Source organism: Pteropus vampyrus, unplaced genomic scaffold (assembly GCF_000151845.1).
Source record: "Pteropus vampyrus isolate Shadow unplaced genomic scaffold, Pvam_2.0 Scaffold23, whole genome shotgun sequence".
In the NCBI taxonomy this organism is placed as follows: domain Eukaryota; kingdom Metazoa; phylum Chordata; class Mammalia; order Chiroptera; family Pteropodidae; genus Pteropus; species Pteropus vampyrus.
Genome location: NW_011888804.1, coordinates 124603 through 136811, shown reverse-complemented (window position 1 = coordinate 136811; position 12209 = coordinate 124603). Strand labels below are relative to the sequence as shown.

Here is a 12209-nt window from a genome sequence, read left to right as displayed (position 1 = left end):
TTATCTGCCTACAAAAAGATGTTGCTGGGATTTTGATAGGAATTGTGGTAAACCTGTGTATCCATTTGAAGAGAATCGACAACTGTGCTGTCTTCCATCCACAAATACAGTATATCTCTCCATTTATTTAGATCTTTGATTACTTTCATCAGCATTTTATAGTTTTTACTAGACAAGTCCTATTCACGTTATGTAGATCTATATCTAAATATTCTCTTTTTTAGCAATTGTAAATGGGTATTGTGTTTTTGGTATGGTTTCCACGTGTTTGATATTAGTATGTAGAAATACGATTGACTTTTGTGCATCGGTCCTGTATCCTGAATGTATCCTGAGACTTTGCTGAATTCACTTATTAGTTCTAACAGTGTTTTTGTAGCTTCTTTGGGATTTTCGACATGGACAAGTTATATCATCTGCAAGCAGGCACAGTTTTATTTTTTTCTTTCCAGTGCATATACCTTTTATTTTCTTGTCTTGCTCTATTGTACTGATTAGGACTTCCATTACTGTGTTGAGTAAGAGTGGTGAGAGCAGGCAACCTTGTTCCCGATCTTGGGGAAAAGCATTCTGTCCTCATCGTTAAGGGTGATGTTAGGTATAGTTTTTTTATAGATGCCCCTTTTATTAAGTTGAGGAATCCTCCTAGTCTGCTTAGAGAGTTCTATCATGAATGCATGTTAAATTTTGTTAAATGCTCTTTCTGCTCCAAATAGTGATTTTTCTTCTTTAGCCTATCAATATAGTGGATTACGTTGATTTTCAAATCTCGAACTAGCCTGCCACTTCTAGAATAAACTCTGCTTGGATTCATTTTGCTAGTGGTTTTCCTTTTTGCACTGTCTTTGGCTGGTTTTGGCATAAGGGTGATACTGGCTTCATAAAATAAATTGGCAAATGTTTTCTTCTGTCTTTCTGGAAGACATTATTTAGAGTTAGTGTCGGTTCGTCTTTAAAAGTTTAGTACAGTTCTCCAATGAAATCATCTGGGCCTGGATGTTGCTTTTGGGGGAGGTTTTCAAAGTGCAAATTAAATTTCTTTGATAGTTATTAAAGTATTTGATCTTTTTCATATCGAGCGAGTTTGGGTAATAGGTGGTCTTTCGGTTTTGGCTTTTTTCATTTAGGCAGTATGTTCGAGGCTCATCCATGTCACAGCATGTATCTGCGGTTCCTTTTTGTTACTGACAGGACTTGATCGTATGGATATACCTCGTGTTTGATTTACTCATGGACATGTAGATTGTTTCCAGTTTTCGACTCTCACACAGAATGCTGATAGTTCACAGACAAGTCTTTGTGTGGACATGGGTTTGCATTTCTCTCAAATAGATATATGAGTTGAATTTCTGGGTTATATGGTAAGTTTAGACTTAACTTTTCAAGATGCCAAAGTTTTCAAAAGTGAGTACACCGTTTTCCATTCCCATCAGCAGTGGATGAGAGTTCCAGGTTCTTTACATCATCGCCAGCACTTGTCTGTTTTTTTTTTTATTATAGTCATTCTAGTGACTAGGTAGTGGTATTTAATTGTGGTTTTAATTTGTTGAGTCTTTTTTTTCTCACATGCTTATTAGCCATGATGTATTTTCTTTGAGATACATATTCAGATGTTATGCCTAATTTTTAAATTGGGCTATTTGTTTTCCTATTATTGAGTTGTGAGAATTTTTATATTCGAGACACAAGTCCTTTATCAAATACATGATTTACAAATATTTTCTCTTTGCCTACGACTTTGCGGCTTGTCTTTCATTTTATTAATTGTGTCTTTTTTTTAAAAGAACAGCTTTATTGAGATATAATTAATGTACAATGAACTGCACACATTTTAAGTATTCAATTTGATGTTTTCACATATATATATATTCATGAAATTATCACCACAATCAAAATAATGAACAAATAGATCTATCATTCCCAAAAGTTTCTTCAGGTTCCTTTGTAATTTATTTCACCCATCTCTTTCTGCCTGTGCCCGCCCCTAGGCAACCACCGATCTGCTTTCTGTCACTAGATTAGCTTGCCCTTTCTAGATTTTTACGTAAATAGAATGAAACAGTATGCAGTGGGGGGTTTTGGTCTTGTTCCTTTACTCAGCATAATTATTTTGAGACTTGTCCATGTTGTTACATGTATTAGTAGTTCATCATTTTTATTGCTGAATGGTATTCCATCGTATGGCAAGCACATCACTGCATCTTACCTTATTACTCTACAGAAAGTGTGTCTTATTTTGAACTCTCACCAATGTCAGCGGAATATGAGAATTCCTTTTTTTTTTTTTTTTTTTGGTACCAACACAAGATGCTCTCTTTCCTTATTTTATCTTTTGCCAAGATGATACCAAAAAAGTTACCTCAGTTTACTTTTAGTATATCTGATTGCCCGTTGTATTTCTCCCTTGGGGCATTGCCTATTTTTCTCTTCGGGCATATAAAAGATTTATTTATTTATTTTTATTTTTTGTGACTTATGGACATTCTTTACATTGAAATGTTAACCCAATGCCTGTCATATGTTTAAATTACTTTTTTCTAATTTGTCATTTGTCATTCACTTTTGTTTATAGTCGGTTTTTTTGCCATATAGAAATTTTAATAGGTTTGTTTTGCTTTTTTAATAGAGCGAAATTTGTCAGTGTTTTATTTTCTACCTGAGGTATTTTCTTTAAGAGAAACATGCCCTATTCCAGGTTTATAAAAATATCCATCTATGACCTGTAGTAATATTAGTACTTTTGACAGTGTAACTTTCACGAAAGAAGGGCTATACCACATAACAGGTGCTTAGCATACTTAGCGAATGAATGAATTGAAAACTTACAGATTACAAGTTGATCAGTATGTATTACGTGGTCCATGGGTAGCAATAGTTGGCTTGTAATTTTATCACGGAAGATGTGACATGTTTACTATTCATAAATGTTATGCAGAAAATATTTGTGGAATATTGTACAGATGTAGAAGCAGTCCCATAGAAATAAAATTATAGAACTATAGTTTTCAAATGTTTTGGCTTATGGCTTCAGAGGAGGGAGCCCCTGAGCAAATTTTTAGCAGTGAATAATTGTCTAAAATGAAATATTTAAATGAAATATTAAATGATTTCAAGACCTGATGTGGTTATTTGGATAGCTGATTTACCTTTCTAATATCTTCTGTTTTTCAACAGTTTACTTTATCCAAATGCATAGATGCAGTGATGGTGCTGGGAAATTCTCACTTATTCATGGATCATTCCAACAAACTTGCTGTGATAGCGAGTCATATTCAAGAAAGGTATGACCATTATGATTATTTTACCTATTCAGTGCTTGACATTTGTGATATTTCTATGCCATTTAGCATGTGCTAGTCCTACGCTATGTTACAAACAATTTCTGTACCAGTGAACAGTATTCAGCATCAAGAATTAGTACGTGTAAACCTTGACAGGTGTGCATATTGAAAACCTCATTAGCTGATATACAGTGGAGTTGCATTCATGTGCACACGTAACTTAGACAGCTTCAACTGTATACTCCAGGCATAGAGTGGTCACATCGAGCGGCTGCCCCCATCACTGCTCTACTCACGGTCTACCCTAGGGGCCAGGTGGGATGGAAGGCGTGATGCTGCCTTCCCTTCGGCCACCTCTGCCTCCTGTGCACCTCTCAACGATGTGAATAGTTAACTGCTCTCTGTGTAATTTTAGTATTTACAAATAAAAATTTTTCTTTTAATACCATTTCCTAAACCCAAGCCGACTATTCCATCTGGTGTGTGGCTGAAGACACAGTAACTTTTCCTAACGCTGGTGTAAAAACTGGCCGTGTTAGAGTCACTGCAAGGTGGTGAGTGGATGGATGTGCAGCGGATGCATGGGTGGGCCACGCGTACAGCAAGAGTTTTCATGAATGATGTTGACCATGTTTACTGGTCCTGTTACACACAGGCCGTGGAATCTAATCCCCATGTAGGATACAGCTCCTTTGTCTCAATTAAATGTGCACCACAGTGGAAGTGACTCTCGTTTACCAACGTAGTTAGTGGATAGTTTCGAAGTTTTTCAGCTCCTCTGCATTGAGAGAGCCCATGGGCCACCAGTGAGGTCGCTGCTCTCATCATCGCCATATACTTTTCTCAGAATTGAATAAAGAAGATGATGCCGAATTGATCAAGAATCCAGTAAAAGCTATAACAGTTTTCATTTTCTTAGAAGCAGCACAGACGCGTTTTGCATGATTGCTATAAAAGTCTTGAAACACCAGGGGAATCTTTTCAGGGACTAGATTTCTATTTCCAGGTAGCTAAATATACCTCAAATAATAAGCTAGTAGCAACTTAGAATTTGGAATTGATCTCTTTCCATCGTCGTCTGAGAAAGTGGAGTGAGAACTCCATGAAGCATTTCAAGAGGCTGTCATCCAATACCCTCTCTTTTTTCTCTCATTTTCCAGAAAACAGTGGAATCATTAAAACATTCTGTGGTAGTTGACTCATGTTTGCCTATTTTACACATTTCTTTTAAAAATGAAATTTATTAGAGAACTGAGTCTCGAATTGATGTGATTTTTGTTTTTCTCTGCTGAATTTTATTTTGATACTCCCATCCCCCACCCCTGCCCCTGCCGTTTCAGTCGATTCTTATATCCTGGGAAGAATGGCAGACTTGGGGACCTCTTCGGGGACCCCAGCAACCCTCCATCTGAATTTAATCCCTCGGGGAGTAAAGACGGAAAATATGAGTTGCTCACAGCAGCCAATGAAGTTATCGTTGAAGAGATTAAAGATCTAATGACCAATGGTAACAGCTTTTTTTTTTTTCCATTGTAGTTTGCAAACGGAGTTGAATGTGGGGGTCCTTGAATGCGGGGGTCCTTGAGGCTTTCAGATCGAAGACCTGGGGTTCTCGCTGCTGTCTCGTTTCCTTTTTCAAATCGTTTTCACCAGTCTGCACACTCTTGGCCTGATTGCCACAGCGTTTGACACTGCTCACCAGCCCGCTTTTTGAAACACCCCTTGGCTTCCGAGGATACCCCGTTGACCTTGTTTTCCTCTTTTCTGGACCATTCTTTCTTCTATTTCTGACTTTTTCTTCATCTTGGCCTTTAAAATATATATATTTTTATTTTGCACTTCTGGTCTTTTCTTCCTGGGTACGTCCTCATCCACCCTTATCTTTAATTGTCGTTCGTGTATGGACACTTCCCGATCTTTGCCTCTAATCCAGCCCTTTTTCAAGCTGCAGATGAGCGTCCCGGTGTCATTAACATGGCCGGACCGTTTTCATTATTTCTTCTCCTCATTTACACCACCAGTTTCACTCCTGTTGCTGTCACCCGCATTCACCCGCTTTTCCGCATTCAAAGCTTTCAGTTTTAACTCCTTCTCACATCCAACATCAGATCAGCTATGAAATCCTATTTGTTTAGCCTCAGAAGTCCCTCAGAGTCTGTCCCCGGGCTCATCCACGGTACTAAAGTAGGGAGGAGGCAAGAGAACCAAAGTGCTAAGTCAGCCGCACTCAGGGACCGCCATGTGCTGGTCGGCCCTGCAGCCAGGCCGCCAGGACACCTGCAGGACGAAGGCAGACTTCCTTCCGCTGGGGTCCTGACAACCCACTTCCCCACACCGTGAAAGGAAAACAGGAAAACAGTCTTTAAGTCGGCCCTACACAAAATAAAATCATCCGTTCCCTCCAGCTAAAACCGTGGGAACCTGTGGATTAAGGGCTGGGAACTGCCAGCTGGTTTTCGTGCTGCATAGTCTCACCTTTTCACATTGCTCAGCCTTGTCCTTTCTCATTGCGTGCCCTTTTCATCAAAGGAAAAATGGGTAAATAAAGTCTTTAAACTTTAATTCACAGAAACTAAGACTGATACATACACAAGATTCCCCCACACGGGGCTTTTTCTTGTTTTGGCTTTTTTTTCTTGGCTTCTTGTCTTTGCTTTTTCCGTCTTTGGAGTGTTACTCCTTCTCTAATAAACTTTCTTTGTGATTCTTACTCTGGTGTGCACTGGAATTCTCAGTCATGCTCAGCTAAGAATTCTCTCTCTCAGTGCAGGGCTCAAGGCTTCCCCCCCACCCCGGGGAAATTTGCCCTGTCCTGCATCTCTACTGACGTTTGGACTGGATAATTCTATGTTGTGGGGACTGTCCTATGCATTGCAGTAGCCCTGGCCTCGACCCACTACATACCATAGCATTCCCCAGTTGTGACAACCAAATATGTCTTCAGACATTGCCGATGTCCCCTGTAGGGCACAGTTGTTGAAGTTGAGAGCCAGTGCTTGAGATCGTTGTGACAGCTTCTTCACTGACACCCGTCTCTCCCCATTCAGTCTTTCCACTCAGCCTCTAGAACTTTCCTCCTAAAAACCAGAGGTGCTATTCTCTGGCTTAAGGGCCTTTACTGGTTCCTCTTGCCTGCTGTGATGTTTTTCAAACTGTAGCCTGTGCCACAATCACCTGGAGGAGAAAGGCAACAATACAGAGACAGAAAGTACGTCAGTGCTTTCCCCGGGCTGGGGAGGACCAGGAAGTGACTGGGAATGCGCTCACGTGATCTTTTGGGTGAGGGAAATGTTCTAAAATTGGGTAGTGGTGATGGTTTACTACTCTGTAAATTTACTTGAAATTATTGAATTGTATACTTAAAAGTGAATTTCATGATCAGTAAGTGACACCCCAATAATACTGTTAAAAATCACCTGGAGGTGATTGTGAAAACAAAACATTGGTCCCCATTCTGCAGGTTTGGATTCACTGAGTCCAGGGTGGTCCCAAGAATTTATGTTTCTATTAAGTTCTCAGGTGATGCTCCCATAGCTGGTTCCAGAATCAGACTTTGAGAACCTCCGGCCTGCGGGGGAGAATCCCAGCTTCTCAGCATAGTGTCCAAGACCTTTGCTGGTCTGGGTGGGGGTCAGTGCCCCTGGACCAGCTGCAGGCCCTGTTCTACAGGCTGTCAGTCCGACCTCCCACCCTCTTGAGATGCAGATTTAGAATTTTGATTTTCTTAAGAGTTACTTTTTTTGACCCCAGGCCCCAACCCAGTTGCAGACTTTGTCCCTGCCTGCCACAGCCAGGGCAGTTCCTTCTCCAGTCCTCACCCTGGCCAGGCGGGACACTCTCTGATGGGAGTGGGGACGAGGAGGAGGTGGGGAGGGGACAGGGAGGCCCAGAGCCTGGCCAGGGCCACTGTCCAGGCTGCCTCCAGTGACTGAGACCTTTCGGACCCTGTAGATCATGGATAAAACTTTTTTGAATAACACTAAGGTATTTTTTATTATTTATTTTTATTGTAAAATACACATAATATAAAATTGACCGTTTTAACCCTTTTTAAGTGTACAGCACAGTGGCATTCAGTACGTTGACCTCATCATGCCACCACCACCACCACTCTCCAGAACTTTCCTCATCCCAGACTGAAGCGTTGTGCACACTCCCCTCCTCAGCCCCTGACCACCAGGATATTTTAAATTGAGAAAGTGTTTTAAAATTGCTTATTTAAGCATTACTGAGAACAATTTGCTATTTTTAAAACCTGTTGCTATCTTGAAAATATTATCTAGTTTCATTTATGAAGAAGAATGCTTGGTTTGAAAATGATTTTAGTCCAAGAAAATACCTAAATATTTCCTTTTTAATTAATTTATTTTTTTAATTTATAGGTGACATTAAGGGTCAACATACAGAAACTCTGCTGGCAGGGTCCCTCGCCAAAGCTCTTTGCTGTATCCTTGGTGTTTTAATCATTCAGAAGGTATCTTCTGGAAAAAACATACGTTAACTTGCGATATTTTTTAGAACCTTGTGTACATATTGAGAGAAGACAAGAGTATTCTAAAGTGGTGACTTTGAAATGTTTGTACGACGCCCAATAAAAACTTGAAGTGGGAATGATGGAAAAACTAGTTTCTCCAGTATGTTCTTCTGCTCGCAATTCTTCAGGATACTTCCTCATTTTTTATTTAGACAAACTGAGGAGTCATTTTTTCCCTTGAGTTGAGAGCAGTGTTTGATGATAAAAGCCATTTACTGAACACTGATGGTTCATAAATGAGTGGCTGTTTCCCCACAGGCCAGCGGGATGTTTCGACGTCATCTGCGATTGTGATGTTCTCTCAGTCGTATGTAATTTAGTTTATTTGGGGCAGTAATGAGTGATTCCTCTGTTTCAGGCGTAGATGGTGATGGATCACCTCTTCAAGTTCATTTCTCATTTGATTGGCCTATTGTTACTTGTAGTCTCAGTATTCAAATCTAGGATGTGGTAGATACTCAGAACAATCATGTCTGGATAATTTTAATTTTGGGGGCCAAGATCGTTTGGTTACAAGCCCAATTGATTGCAGTTGGTGTTCGGAAACCCCCAGTCTCTCTTGTTCTGTGTGTTTATCATGGTTAATGGAGCATTTTTCTTTTTCAGCTAGATGGATGCTAGGTTTATTTAACTAAAATTTGAAGTTATTTTCTGTTTATGATGAATATTTATAAAATTAAATAATATTTTTAAATTCCTTAATGCTAAGAAAATAAGACATTCACAGGATGAACAAGGAGGTTAAAGGTAGGAGTCTGGATTTTTCTGTTAGATTAATCCTATTTTACTACTATAATTTGGTAGACTGTTTAAAATTGGTCATAAAATCTTATAATATGTTCAATAAGATTCAGTTAAATTGTAATCGTTTTTTAATCTCTTTATAGATAATCAAGAAATGAAGTCAAGGATATTGGTAAGATTCAAAAAAATTAATACTATATTTATATGCCAGTTACAGCCAATTAGAAAACATAGTGAGATGTAAGACCCATTTATAATAGAAGCAGTAAATATTAAATATCTAGAATTAATAGATGTAAAACTGATTATGATGAAAAACTAAAATTCTGAGGGACTTAAAAGTTGAATAAATGGACAGCCTTATTTTATTCTTGGATGTCAATTTCTCCAAAATTAAACTGTAAATTCAGTGCAAACTCAACCTTAGTGAGAACTTTTTTTCTAGCAGAGCGGGGAGATTTAAGAAATTCAACAATTCATCTGGAAAAAGAAATCAATGAGGGTGGCCAGGAGCTTTCTGAAAGAGAACGATAAGTAGGAACTGACTCCGTTAAGCATTAAAACACATTATGAAGCTACAATAAGTGTGGTCTGGTACAGTAGCAGGCAAACAGAAAACGGAAAAGACCGGAGTCGAGAAATAAAAGCAGGCACCCAGGGGAGTCTGGTGATCAAGGAAACACTTCGAAGTAGTGGGAGGAGGGGGAAAATAAAAAAATAAAACGTTAAAAAAAATGTGGTGGGAAGAAAATGGATTATTCCGTAAAAGTGCTGGGCCAGTCAGGCACTCGGGGAAAGCTAGATGCCTTTCTCACTGCTTACACCTAAATGCATTCTACTGAAGATCAACTATTTCAATGTAAAAATTCCAGTCATGAAAACACTGGAAGAAAACACCTGTTTATAATCTTAGGTTGGTGAGTACCTTGACGTGAAACTTTAAAAACGTGATGTGAAACTTTAAAAGAAAGCTTAAAACCTCAAAATAAAATCAATTAATCTCCTAAAACAAGGACAAAACGAAACTATTAGGAAAAAATATTTTCAGCATAACTACCTGGCAGAGAATTAACGTAACATTTCTAGAGTAAAAGAGAGCTCTTATAAATTAATTTTTAAAAGTCAGGGTTACTCTAAAGAGAGAGAAAACGTGAGCAAATGCAAAAACAAATGCAAATGGTCAGTTAACATTTGAAAATACGTTTATTTTCAGTGTTTGCTTTGTGATGAGCAAAAATGAAGAACCTGGCAATTCCTAGGGTTGATGGCAAACGCGGGGATCGGTTATTTTCTTGTATAAACTAGTGCAACTTTTCTGGGGGGCAGCTTGGTACTCTGTATTAAGACGAAATATGTATACACCTTAGCAATCTCACTGATTATTTTAGGAGCTAATCAGAGACTTGTGCAAAAGGTACATGAGTGTGTTCATCAGAACATTGTCTACACCTGAGGACTGGCAAGCACTTAAATGTCCTTAGATAATTGGGTAAATAGTGGAAATCTATGAAGTCAGCACAAAGGATGCTACACATCCAAATTCATGGACATAAGAAGACTTCTTCCCAGATACTGCCGACTGAGAAAGCAGGGCGCAGAACACTAGCTAGAGGATCATCCTGTTTGTGTGTGTGTGGGGGGGTGAGTGTGTATACACGCCCACACAGGTGTTCTCTAGAAACTTGGCAAGGATTCTCTCTTGAGCGGTAGGATTTGGGGGACATTTTTCCAGTCATGTTTACACTTTCAGGTATTATTTGATGGTGATAACTAGGTAGACAAATTAGGAAACTAACATTGGTTGCAGTGTGCCGCGCATCGTGATGGCGTTTTGAGTGAGAATACCAGGATGCGCACACAGGTGTCAACGCGGATGTGTGTTTTAGGTGATTAAGGCCGCGGAGGACAGCGCGTTGCAGTATATGAACTTCATGAATGTCATCTTCGCAGCTCAGAAACAGGTGAATAGACAGCCTTCTTTTTAAAGAGTATTAGTTTTGTAATGAAGGAGTTAATTTCATTTTTTTGAATAACCTACTTAGAGAAACATTCTGACTAAATAGCCTTACTAATGGATTAGGAATCTGGAATCCATATTTGGTACTAGTTATTTCTCTATTTTGAGTCCTGAGCCTCTAAAGAATCTGACGAGTCCCCAGAAAAATGTGACTCAAACATGGTTTTGAATATAGTTTCATAGTATTCATGTGACCGCGTTTAGCCCGTTCTTGGACCCCAGGTTAAGAATTTCTACTTTTAAGGTTTGCTGCATACCTTGCCTTGATTTCTCTCTCTCTGCTTTAGGGAGGTCTTGTAAAGGCTTGGTATTTTTACTTTGCAAATAACCGAAGCATTCAGATGAATTATCATGAATACATTTTCTTCTCTGATATATCAAAAAAAAAAGAAAACTTTCTTAAAACTTTAGTTTTAACTGAAGATGCTATAACCATGTATACTATTCTCCATCTTGGAATGCAGCACGGTGTAGTAGAAAGACCATGGGCCTTGGGGAGAGGCAGATGGGGAGTGGTGACAGCACCGCCTCCCTCAGGCTCTGTGACCCAGCCCGGCCAAGGCCTGGGCGCTTTAGCTGCAAAACATTAATCAAATATCTACCTTGCAGAGCTATTGTGCATATCAAATAAGCCATTTTAAGACTAGCATCGGACACACAGTAGGTTCTCAGAATAAGGTGGCTGCTGCTGTTGTCATCCCCGTAATACTTTTGGAATGCTCGTTGCAGAACATTCTGATCGATGCCTGCGTCTTAGGCTCTGATTCGGGACTCCTTCAGCAGGTACGTGTAAACGAGCGCGTGGCGGGGGCATGAAGCGTGGTGGTTCTGTTCCCTGTCGTGAAATGCCGTCACCGGTCTTCATGCGTGCTAAGGGTTAGCCCGTACGGTGCTGCAGATCGGAGGAGTGACATCTGTCTCTCCGGTCCCTTCAGATTTTTTAATATTTTACATAATGACTTGATTGGCTTTGTAAAAGTGATTCACAAGTTAAAACATTCAAGCAACACAGAAAAGTATTTTTAAAAGGGTTTAAAAAAATCCCTTCAAATCCTATCATCCAAAAATTATCTTTGTTAATATTAGGTGAACAGAATGACAGCTCTCTCTATATGTAGGTATAGATGGAAGAACAAATCACTAAGCAGAGAATTTTATAAAAATAGGACCGTGCTCCAGATCTGCGCTGTCCTACGTGGTAGCCGTGCGGCTGTTGAGCCCTTGAAATGGGCCTGGTCTGTGTGAGACATTCCGTAAGTGTAACGTACACACTGAATTTTAGAGACTTCATGTGAAAAACAGAACATGAAATATCTTATTAATGATTTTTTGTGTTGATTACATGTCAAAATGATAATGGATATATTAAGTTAAATGAAATGTTATTAAAATTGAATCTCCTTTTTATGCAGCTATCAATTATATTTATTTTTAGAAAATTTTAAATTACATGTATTGCTTGTGTTATATTTCTGTTGGACAGCAATGTTAGGTGTTGCATTTTAATCGAAGATATGAAACTGAATTTTTAACCAAAAAAGAAAAACATGTTAAGACTGAAGAAATTACTAAACTTTTGAGAAAGGTTTTCTGACCACAAGAAATATTATTTCCTAAAAGGTCATTTAAAAGC

The 12209-nt window shown here is 39.0% G+C and overlaps 1 protein-coding gene across 2 annotated transcripts in view; it reads left to right on the top strand.

Annotated features, from left to right (window-relative positions):
- Positions 1-11976, top strand: part of GTF2H3 (general transcription factor IIH subunit 3) — a 16952-nt gene extending 4976 nt beyond the window's left edge. The window contains exons 3-9 of one of the 2 annotated variants that reach the window (XM_011355706.2): positions 3175-3281; positions 4622-4788; positions 7664-7726; positions 8533-8562; positions 8703-8731; positions 10446-10520; positions 11306-11976. In XM_011355706.2, coding sequence (XP_011354008.1) covers positions 3205-3281; positions 4622-4788; positions 7664-7726; positions 8533-8562; positions 8703-8731; positions 10446-10520; positions 11306-11392 — 528 coding nt within the window. In that variant the 5' untranslated portion in view covers positions 3175-3204 and the 3' untranslated portion in view covers positions 11393-11976. The remainder of the gene's footprint in view (positions 1-3174; positions 3282-4621; positions 4789-7663; positions 7727-8532; positions 8563-8702; positions 8732-10445; positions 10521-11305) is intronic. The other variant, XM_011355705.2, reaches the window with a different exon arrangement.
- Positions 11977-12209: the final 233 nt, after the last annotated feature.